The 11,748-nt window shown below is 46.8% G+C and overlaps 1 protein-coding gene across 1 annotated transcript in view; it reads left to right on the top strand.

Annotated features, from left to right (window-relative positions):
- Positions 1 to 1,000: 1,000 nt before the first annotated feature.
- The window catches only part of SEPTIN9 (septin 9), a 146,638-nt gene continuing 135,890 nt past the window's right edge, over positions 1,001 to 11,748 (top strand). The window contains exon 1 of the mRNA XM_071573395.1: positions 1,001 to 1,031. Within this exon, the coding sequence (XP_071429496.1) occupies positions 1,016 to 1,031 (16 nt within the window). The 5' untranslated portion in view covers positions 1,001 to 1,015. The remainder of the gene's footprint in view (positions 1,032 to 11,748) is intronic.

Genomic DNA, 11,748 nt, shown 5'->3' with positions numbered 1-11,748 from the left:
ACAGCCTGGAGACCACTTCTTTAGATTCAGGAACAATGAGCCCTATGACCACCGTGTAGCTGTGGTGATGTGGAGGCCTTTTATTTATGACTTTTGGAGCATTTCTTGCTCGCTTCAACTTGGACACAAGAGGGTGATGTTTCCTCAGGAATTTGTCTGTTAGAGGTTACCCAGGCTTGCAGGGGAATGTGCTCCGGGCACAAAAAGCCCATGTTTAGTTTTCTTTGCAGTGGCAGAGCTATCCTTGCTTCTGCTTGGTGTCGTGGTCCAGTGCCAGAGTGGGTCAGGGGGACACACTGTGAGCAGACCTGCCTAGGAAAACATCCCGAGATCAGCTCAGTTGGTTAAAACTTGGTTGTAATAATGCCAAGGTCATGGGTTCAATCCCCTGTGTGGGCCATGACTTAAGAGTTGGACTCGATGACCCTTGTGGGTCCCTTCCAGCTCAGAATAGTCTGTGATTCTGTGATAAAACTACTTCATCTGACCAACAATTGTTAGAGTTTCCTTACATAACCACAACCCTTGTGTAGGCCCCTTCCCTTATGTATTTTCAGGGATCCAGGCAGGTTGGCTCTGTTGGGTCCTAATCATTCCTACAGCACATACATCTTCCACCTGTGGTGCAGAAATGCCTGAATACCTGTTGCTGACTGCACCAGCACTAAATGCTGGATAAAAACAGAGTAAAAGAAGCTGTTTCTACCCCAGGCAGGGATTAGGATTCCTGATAGTGCATGAATGAGTGTTGAAAGAAGAGTTAGCTTCACAATAAGCACATCCTGTTCCTGCACATCAGATCTTGCTCTCCCTGGGCCAGGTTTAGCCGCAGTGTGCTGGTTCAGGGCATGAAATCAGGAATTGGGGGCAGTGATGTTTCTGCCTCTGAACTCCATGCCAGTTGTAACTCCAGCTTGGAATGAGGACATAGATCAGTCTGAACAGCTCCTGAACTGCCACTTCTTGGGATGTGACTTGTGCTCAATTCTGTGTTGGTTAAATCTGATCTGCTGCCATGGAGTACCCAGAAGGTAAGTGCCACCACTGCTGCTCCACCACCAGCCTGGTCTACCACCCTCTCACATCTCCTTGGACTGGTCTCAAGCCTCAGTGCACATCTGCATAGTCCTGGTTCCTCAGGACTGTTCTGCTTTGCTCTGACACGTTTAGCTCCAGGCTCAGTGGCACTGCTTGGCCCAGGAGGTCTTTCAGAAATATCTGTCAGGTGCTCAGTTAACAGACAAGCTTTGGCTCCTTTAAAGGTGAACAAATGACATGGGTTGGGTTCCTTGGGAAAAGGTGCCTGACAGCCATTTGCCTCCAACTTTTTTCTGTCCAAACAAGTGTCTCTATAAATTAAAGGCAGTAAAGGAGCCTGGGATGGAAATATCTTTTTGCCATTTTTTGTCCCCATTTTCATAGTGTTGTGGTGACTCCTATGCCTCAGCCTCTCTGCCACAGAGTGCCCTTGACTACCCTGTTTGGGGCATTGACTTTGGGAGGCAGCAAGTTGGGTTACCAAGGACCCTTCCCTGAACAAGTCTCATGGCAGCTCACACCCTCCCCTGTGCACTCTGCCAGTACAGACAGACAGGGATTTGGGATTGTCTCCCTGAGCTGCTGTTTGGCTCCTCTGAGTCGCAGTGGTGCTCTGGACCATGTGGTCTCAGCCTCTGGCAGCATCATCATGAGCTGAACCTCCAGAACTCCAGGGTTTCACAGAGTGTGCCGGATGCCTCACTGGATACGTAATTCCTGTGCTTGGAACCCACACAAGACAATGCAAAGCAAATTGCTGCAGACTAAATATATGGTCAGGATGTGTTGGAAGTTGGCAGTGTGGCTGGATGGGACAGCCAGCGAGGGAGGAGAGGCATGGCCAGCTTTCCTCCTTCGTGTTCAACTGGATAATGCTTGGGATCCCTTAAAAGACTTTAACATGGTTTTGGAAGGGAAGAGCTGGAGGAGATTCAGCTGTAAGAGGCTGGATGAAGGTTGAAAGGGTGCAGTGTGCCTGGGAATTGTGAGAAGGGATCAGCAGCCAGCTCTTAGAGGATGAATTTGGGAGCAGGTAATCTTTCAGAGCAGTCCATAACACTGTTGTAGCACCTTCCTGTAAATCAGGGGATGGAATTCTGCCCTGATCCCTTCTGTGATCCATAGTTGTGTTTTGATTCTCTGAGTTATGCTTTGTGTTGGCAGTAGTTCCTCTGAGGCACTGTTTGTATCCTCCTTGAACACCAAAATCAAGATCAGTGTCTCGCCTGGTTTGCCGTAACTAATTGCTAATGTTGTTACAGGGAAAGAATGTTTTAAACCTGCTTAGAGCTTTGTGCTTTAATTGACTTATTTTTGTATTTCACCTGGTTTGCTCAGTGACATTCAAATGGACTTTGCTTACTTTTTCTGTTCAGCATCACTCTCTGGCCCTTTGCCCAGGTCAGAAGAGCCCCAAGCTCTTCAGTACTGAATGCTGATTAGAAGTGAGGCCAAACTCTTCTCAAAAGCACCCTCCTTTGAATAAGGAGGCAGCTGTAATGATCATTGTGACCTTTACTTTTCCTCTCCTGCAAACTGGAAAATCCAATTTGATGGTGCTTGAAAACCTTAATATTTTTGTCACTGGGCACTGCTTGGTAATGTAAGTAGTGATAAAAAAGGGGAATTCAGAATTCTTGTTAGTATTCTGGGGGCAAATACCCACCTGGGTGTCTTGGTTCTGCAACGTTTAGGAGCAGCATGACATGTTGGATGGGGTGTAAATGTTGAAATGGCCTCATCAGCTGAGCATCCTGCCTGTGGGCAGCATATCGCCATCACAGCTCTGCCATGAGTCACACTGATTGTTCCCTTCTCCCTGTTAAATGAAGAGAGTGCTTTGGCTCAGAGTTTAGCCATGAAAGAAACCTGTGTTTGATCACCTTTGTCCTCACCCTGCAGGTGGAGAGACGTGTCAATAGATCTTTCTTTAGGGCTTCAAAGGTACCATGCAGCTTCTGGAGCGCTGCTCAGGCTGTCTAATAAATTCCCTGTAAAGATCCCTTTTCTTGCTAGGCATTCATCCAGCCTGGGAAAAGGCACGGGGGACTCCCCACCCACTCAGACCCGGACCATCCACAGGCACAGCAACTCCTCTGAGAAGCACTTCATAGAGAGAGCAGGCAAGTCAACCCCACTCTCCTTGGTGCAGGGAACATGGGAACAGCTCTTTGCTCAACAGACAGACCTTTGTGACAGGCTTAAACAAACCATGGGGTAAATCTTCTCTAATGTCATTAGTGCTGGGTGTGTTCCATCACCTGAGGCTTGACTTCTTTATGTATTTGAAACATTCTCCAAGGTGACCCCGTGCTGGCTCTGCTGCCGGGGGATTGAGATGTTTCTCACAAAATCAGTGGCACAAGAGCTTCCTTCTGCTGGAGTCTGAGGTCCCCTTCCATGCCATCAGCATTTCTGAAGCCTTCCCTGTGTGGAGCTGCAGTTGGGACCTGGAGAGCTGCCCAGAGATGGGGTTTGTTGTGCTGGAGGCACATGGCTCAGCACACAACCCACCTGGAGCAGGCTGAGTGCAGTGAGCTGTGGGTGAGCTGGTAACAGCCCAGATGTCGGGGTGTTCCCTCGGTTAGAGCTCTCAAACCAACTGGCAGCCCGGTATCTATAGCTCTGTGTATCTGCTTGCTGGAACATATTGAGTAATGAGTTATAAATGATTGTCTTTGCTGCTGTTGGCATTTGTGGTGTTGAAATCTTATGCTAGAACGTTTGCACATGTTCATGCACGTCTGCATGTACGTGGTTTGGTTTGCCTCATCCACATAAGTTAAACTTGTGAAGAAGGGACCCTTTCTGTGTGTAAATATACACTGTGCTTAAAATGAATGTGTTTTTTACAAGGTTATTTCCTTTTCACAAGTGAACAGGACCATACTTGCAACTAGAAATAATTTTAGATCTTATTGTTTGCAATCTGCCTAGAGAGGAGAGGAATAGTAAGTAGACATCAGGTGTTCCCTCCTGCAGTGACTGAGGTGGCAACAAGAATGCTTTAAAAACGTTTAAAAAGTGACACTATGGTCTTATGACTTAGAAAATGTAATCCTGCTTAAGGAAAAAGGACTCACTACCTAGAAAACAAAGCTGAAAGAATCCTTAGAGCCCCTTCAGGATGAAGGACACAATGGGAAATCTGCAGTTCCATCAACTCTTCCCTGGCCATATAAAGCTATTCAATAACAAGAGCCTCCCCTTGCCCTCAGAGGTGCTGTATCTAGACATGCCATAAAGCAATCCCAGTTTCAGCCAACAGTTTGGGATACATAATGGATAGTTTACTAATTTCTTTATTGTTTCAGCTGGAAGTGACAGATCAAATCAGGACAACTAGCAGGCCAGGAGGAAGGGGATTAAGATCTTAGGCTCACCAGCCCCCCTTGGGTTTTGTCCCCATGGGCAAGCACTGATGAGCATCCCCTGTTTTGTTTCTTCACTGATTAAACTAAGAAACCAAACCAAAGGATGCAGGAGAGAAGGGTTAAAGGATTAGGAGATGGTCTTTGAACTGCCATGTGGCAAGGTAATGAGGCATGAATTATTAAAATGATTTCAATTATAACTGGCAGCCACATGCGCCGCTTTTGCATTGGCTTTTTTCCTTGCTGTAAAAAGACTGCTTTGTAAGTGCTCATGGTTTCTTGGAAGAGATATGCTCACACAGAACTGTTAATTGTATAAACAGCATCATTTGTCACTGGCCAGGCTGCTTGTGTGGTTAGATAAGTTGAAGTGTCAACGAAATGGGCACAGACAAATTTGCTTCTCAAAAGCCTACAGGAATGGGGTAGTACCACGTTGCTGGGAGGCTGTGGGTATTAGTGGCCTCTAATTCTTGAATCAGTAGTGGCTCTGAGGCACTGGTCATGTGCTTTGGCTTTAAAGAAAGCAGCAATATCTTTATAATGTGTGTTCTTTTGTTTGTGCATCACTTGGAGGCAGCGATCACACTGATTTAAGCTCAGGCTCTGCAGAGACAGACACCACACTGCTGGCTGCCTCCCCTGGATGTCTTCACGATCTAAAAACCTAGAGAAAAGGAAATACTGTCGGGAACAGCTCCATCTGGTGACTGCTAAAAGTTTTGCACAAAAGCCTGTATTTTGTGTCAAAATGAACAACCTCAGGCCCGACTCCTTCGGAAAACTCCTGTAGCCATAAAGACTGACCAGCACGAGTAAGACTTGAAGTGCTTGATACAGCAGATGGCCGTGGAGATATTCTGGTGAAAACAGAATTTGATGAATGCTTCAGGAAGAATTATTTACCTGACACACTCATTTTCTTTTTCTACTCACAAATTGCCTGAAGGGGGAAGAAAGAGAACTGAATCCACCAGGGCTCAGATCATTGAGTAAATATTGAAATGTGAGCTATTCTGAAGCTGAATCTCTGAGCAGTTCAGTCAAAATGTTACTTTCCTTTGCTTTTCTCCACACCAAGACAAGTGTTCATGCTCAGAATTCTGATGGGCTCTCTTCAGAAAGGCCATTCCCAGTGGATCCATCTCTAGCTGCTTTCTGTACTTTCAATCTTTTTAGGGAAAAAAATGAAGGCACAAAGGTGATGTTTATGGCTGACTTTAATACCCACAGAACAACCTCACCAGAAAAGAAGCTGCATGTGATGCTGCTGCAGAGTTAAACTGATTAAAACTCTTTCCTTGTTGTGGGCAGTGACAGAAATGCCAAGCAAGGGACCATGTTGGTGCACCTCTCTGTGGGGTACCACCTGAGCCATGGGCAAGACAGGAGCAATGACAGGAGTGAAAATGAATCCATCAGGGATGGGCACAGTGGGACGAAGGCAGCAGCTGTGCCAGGCTGGGAACCAGGGCAGGGAGAGGGCGCTGGCAGTGGATGGGAACCCTCCATGGGGTCAGGCTGGTGCTGATGGTCTCAGTCACAATGGGCAGTACTTGGCCCTGCTCGTCTTGGGAATATGAGTTATTAAATGTAGTGACAGCAGGAAAGCTTTTGCACTAAGGCTTGTAATATCCCTTTTATAGTTCCTGGTTTTCCCTCCTCCTCGGAACAGAGAGCTGTTTTCCTTTGGCCACGGGTGAGATGAGGGTTTATTTGAGCCCAGACCCTGCCAGCAGGTGACCATTTCTGTAGCTACTCTGTGGAGTTTCCCCTTGCAGCCTGTGTGGAAATGGAGACCAGATCCCCCCGGGGGTTTCTGGATGACAACCCACTTTTTCCGACTTGCCCCGTGCTGGGAGGAGTGGGGGGATGAGGAGAGGGGAAGCATTCCTTGCTGCTACATTCACACAGCTCCTGGCACCAGCCTGCTCCTCCTGAAACCACTCCAGACTCTGAATCATTTCTATTAGGAAACCATTCATGCCCCAGCTGACTGCTCCAACCCCCCAAACGCTGGCAGCGGGCTCTGATGCTGCTTAGCTTCTCTTGGCAGGGCTCAGATTGGGGTCCTCTGTTGTTCTTAGGCAGCACTTTCCCTGAATCATTTTATTTTGTATAGAACTGGACTCAAACTCCAGTTCTATTTGTTTAGTTGCCCTTAATGCTCTCTGTGTCCCTCCCTCATAAGGAGGGAGGCAACTTTGCACAGCGTCACTGTATTTACTCTCCACCACTGGTGTGGCCAGTACAGGGCCTGCCTGCACCCTAAGTGTCAGGGCTGAAAGAAAAAAGCCACAGTTTATAATGCTTGTGATGCTTTCAGCAAATACAGAAGGTAAAAATAGTCATTCAGTCTCTAAGGTGCTTCCCCCAGCACAAGACTGGGACTGTCCCTTGTGGGGACTCAGAGTCTGTGCAGGAACGTGGCACTGAGACGTGTTCCTGAGCCCTCCCTGCCTTCTTTCCCAGCCTGTTTGAAGTCCCTCTGAGGTGGGTATGGCAGCCCAGTCATGCTGGTACCTGCTGAACAGCAGCAGGCATGTTGCAGTGTTTAAATCACCTCTCTGCTCGTCTCTCTCAAGGGATGATTCATGTTGATTGATCACTTTGAGCAGGGTGTGAAGGCAGCCCTGGCTGTTTTGTTACTGCCTCTGCTGAGCTAGAAATGAAGCTGATTTTTACCCTTAAACCCACTGCCTGTTGAAACTCCTCTGTCTTTTAGATTTGCTCTTTTCACTGTCAATGATAAAATCCTCTGAAGCTTTCCAAAAGTTTTTGTACCCAACAAATTTGGCAGTCATGGACTTCTAGGCTTAGGGCTTATTCATGTGTGAGTTGACTGGACATGAGCTTGGTTTTGACAGGCTGGTGTCTCTACTGCCCTAAGTCTTGCACAGGTATTTTAATTGCTGCTAGTTGGTGGCAAAATCATTCTTTTAAATTCTGGAGTAAATCATACAGGCAGAGAAGGTAAAGAGCAATGAGAAAGCTGTGTCAGTAAGGAGAAAGTAGTAACAGTGGAATTATGTTCTTAGGAAACAAGACAGAGATGCAAGTGATGTCTAATGCTGGGTGACAGTGTCACACAGATCATCCTGCCCCAGTTTCCAGGAATACTGAAAGTTTTATCTGTGATAAAACCCTAGGACTATAACTCTAGAGTTGGGTTAAACCAGCTGCTTTCTGTAGCCTTTGTGTCAGTTTTCCCACCTGTAAAGTTGGGTAATTGTAATTTCCTCCCAGAAAATCTGCCAGTGCTGGGTAGAAGCTGCTCCATGTTAGTGTTAAGAAAACAGTGGCTATTATTAATCACTCCTCATGTTTTTCCAACATTCTGCATAAATAAACTGTTTGTTTTGATTGCAAAAACTTGGAATCAATGGCTGGACCAAATTAGAGCTGGAAGCTGAGAGGTACAAGAAAAGACATCCAAATGCTGCTCAGTTTGCTCTGTATAGGACAGAACTGCTGAGGCTGCATCACTGGTGGCTCCTGAGCCCAGTGCCAGCACACAGAATTCCCTCCTTACAGCTTTTCCATTGCACATGCCAAGTATCCAGCTCTTCAGTCTGTTATAAATCATCCCTAATTCTGTAATTGCTTTGCTAGTGATTATAGGCAGACTTTGGTTGATCCTTCAGTGGTTTTCCTTTATCCACATTTTCAGTGGGCTCTTTTATTGTTGGTTCCTTATTCCAGTTCCTTGCTCCCCTTTTCCAGTTGCAGCAGGCCTTATGGCTCCAATCCAGTGTTTTCCCTCTGAGAGACAGGCAGAGCCCCCTCTGCACTTGGATCTGCCTTTCCCCTGTCAGGGGAAGGGGCACCTTGTGCCTCTTGCTTGCAGACATGATAAGCAAACATGTAAGGTCATGCATGTAAGAATAATATGCTCTGAATCAGCCTTGCAGGGCTGGGAGCTGCATTCAGGGTGGATTTAGAAATCAAGGCAGGCAGACAGTCAGGCATAGCTTGAAGCAAGACTGTTCCTTGCCTACCCAAGGATGTCTCTACACACGGGCAGATACAACAGCAGCCAAACAATCATGCCTGGCTGTTTGGTGGCATGTGCTCAAGTCTGAAGCCAGGCAGGCTGGTGCTGCTGAGGAGGTCAGAGGAGCCAGTGTGTGGTCCCTGTCCCTGGCAGCAGTTCAGTCCTGCACTTTGTGCCTGCCTCCAGTTCAGGATCAGTAAGCCTGGCCTTTTAGAGCTCCAGCACTGTACCTCTGTTCTACTCTTTCCCCTTCCACAGGGATTCGTATTGACTTCTCTGAATTGCACTTGTGAAATGTAACAGATGATCCAGTGTAGCCAAGGGCAGGCACTGGGGGAAGCCCCTGCCCTGGGTCAGGTATGATGCTTGGATAAAATCTGGTGCTACTCTCACTTGGTGGCAAGTAAGATCCAGATGTCTTCTCTACCACTTTGGAAGGACATGACTGACAAAAAGCTATGCTTGTTGCTTAATTCCTATAGTTTCAACCCAAACTCAGACCATAAAAGCCATAAAACGTGGCTTTGTATTTGTGAAAAATGGATTAAGCTTTGAGGGGTTTTAGAGTTTGACTTTGACCTGCTTTTGTTTTTCAAACTTGTAGTTAGATTGAGAAGTGCTTAGCTGGCATTTCTGAAAGCAGCTCAAGGACTTTACAATGATTTCTGGAAGGGGGTAGGGGATGTATTCATGTGGATCAGCTCATGAGGCACCTTGAAGAGTTTTGTTTTCAGAAACTGGGCTATTGAAAATGGAAAACACTTGTGACCTTTCATTCAGACTTCCCTTACATTCAGGGATTTTTCCTTCAATTGAATGGGCCTTGACTATTGCCTTTAATTTATTTTGTTGCCCCTTAATGCATTCTTCAACTTTAATTTCAGGTTGAATTATTCCCTCCCCTAACTATGGGAGAGGCTATTCTATGAAAATGGTCATCTGATGTACCTTGTGATTGAGCAGATGCTATCTTGGTTGGTAAGGAAATTCTGCCTTGAGTAATTGGACATTCTTCCTGTTTCCTCATAAGTAAAGCAGTAGAAAAGAAAGAAACCTGCAGATTTGATACAAGTAATTGCTTCATTAAGTTATTTGCTTCCTTACTGTAACCATCAGCCCAAAGAGAGCAGCATGACCATTAGATCATACATGGTGCTGTGGGTTTTTGGTCCTTCACTGTCAGATGGAATCACAGGGAAAGGAGTTGGGAAACACTCTGCTGAATTATTTACCTCTTAACCATATGCACTTAAGACCACAGAGGGAGTCTGACTGGTGCTGGCTGTGCTGTCCTAAGTAAGTGAATCAGTCCCTGGAAAACACTGTGTGACTGTATGAGGCTTTAGAACAACACAGCTGCCCTGCCTCCTGCATCTGAGCATTGTGGATTGGTGCTGAGAGGCTGAACCATCTGTTTTCCTGCTGTGAAGCAGGAAGGGGAGAGCTGCATGAAATCCTGGCCACTGGCAAGGACAAACTTGCTCAGGACCTGAGTATGGCAAATTTTATCAGTGGTGATGGCTTATGCCACTGCTGTTCTTTGTGCTCAGTCAGCTTGGGTTTGGCAGGCAGGTTTGCAGGACATTTGGGTACCAGGGGACTTACACACTGTCACCAGTGGCACTGAGGTGGTAGAAACAGGCCTGTTAACTTGTCAAGTTAAACAGATTTAACTGAGATTTCAGCCATCATTTCAGGTAGAAGATTCCCCATCCCTGTGGACGTGAGCTCCTCTCATGTACATCTGGCTGCCCCATCCCAATGGTTCAGTGGCTCTGATGCTCATGAATAACAGGTCACCTCAAATGCACTCCATAAAACCCTTATTTTCTAATTGCAAGCTTGAGAGCCAGGTTGCTGCATCAGAGCAGCCACATGGTTTATATGTGACTACTGACAAAGTCAGGGCTTGGAGGATTCTTGGATGTAAATTCTACTGAATTATCCTCAAGTGCTGGGAGAAGCAGTTCCAGGTCACTGCCAATCAGTCTTACAGACCTCTGCACGCTGTTGTGTACAAAGCCTGTATGATCCAGGAATGCTATCAGGAACTTTGATCATCAAACTGATTTCTCTCTCCAAGATCTGGGCAGGTATGTTTTTATAAGGGCTCCACTGAGCTCAGAGTTGGCAGATCCAACATTCCTGCAGCTATAAAGTTGGGCAGTGACAAGTTAGAGAGCCCTGAGTTTTAATCCCAGTTTGGACAACCCTTTCTCAGAGCTGTTAAAAATGACAGCACTGAGTCTTAATGCACCTCTCCCTGGGAAAACTCAATCTTCCTCCCCTTTTGCAAGAGAAGCTTGGTCTGAGGTTGAATGAGTCAGTCAGAGCTCAGCAGCCCTTAATGTCAAGCTTCATGCAAGTCTTTGTGATCAGCTCTTTTTTTTTTTTTCCCGGGGGCTTATGCTTTCCTTATTTGTATATTTTCTTCCTTGCTCCAGGACGCATTACTGGGTGCTGCTGCCTCTGCCATTCTGGCCCTTTCCTGGGCCTCTGGATCTCTGTCTTAGCCCATCCTACAGAGCTGGCAGTGCTTGTCTCTCCCTCCTCTGAGCGCTGTATTATGTTTAGTTTGGAGATTGTTTCTCCATGCAGGACCCCCACATGCTGCGGAATGTGATTCCCAGGAGGGTGTTGCTGGGGAGAGACAGCACAGACCACTTGCAACAAATGCTTTTCATGCTTTCAACAACAGTCATGCATGTGTTGCAAGGTAAGCCAGGAGGAACCAGCTGCTGAGGGCACCACAGCTGGGTGGAGGTGCAACATCTGCAGCTTCAGTGGCTGCAGGTGCAGCTGGGCTCTGAGGGGCCTGTCTGTGCTCATCCCTCGAGAAAGGTCATGGCTGTGTATGTGGAGTTGAGCATCCTGAGCCTCTCTGAGAAGTGATCAGCTCTGTGATGCTGTGCTGGCACCCAAGGAGTGCCAGCGTGGCAAGTGTTTGGCAGGGGGGATGTTCAAGGCTGGTGTGGGATGGTTGTCAGGTTACATGTGAGCTGATCTGGCAGGACCTGAGACTTGCATGGTGCCTGCCAGTGCTGCAGCCAGGCTGAGCCAGCAGCCCAAATCCCTCACTTTCAGGAACAATAAATTCCCTCACTAACTTACAAAAGAGCAGAGCAGGGTGGGAGGAAGCTCTAAATGACTTACCTATCTGAAGCGTGGAGACTCTGCAATGTATTAAACATTAACCTGCCATTCTAAGTGGAGTGACTGATTCTCTGGGTAATTCTGAGGCTGGGCAGGGGAAGAAAAGGATTCTTTGTCAGAGTATTTCAGAAAATCTCCCTTCAGCCGGTTTGTCTCATCGTGTTTGTTTGGCCCTGTGGTAGGATGCCT

The sequence above is a fragment of the Pithys albifrons genome, chromosome 19 (genome assembly GCF_047495875.1).
Source record: "Pithys albifrons albifrons isolate INPA30051 chromosome 19, PitAlb_v1, whole genome shotgun sequence".
Classification (NCBI taxonomy): Eukaryota; Metazoa; Chordata; class Aves; order Passeriformes; family Thamnophilidae; genus Pithys; species Pithys albifrons.
Note: the sequence above shows the minus strand (reverse complement) of the source record. Positions and strands in the feature narration are given on the sequence as shown.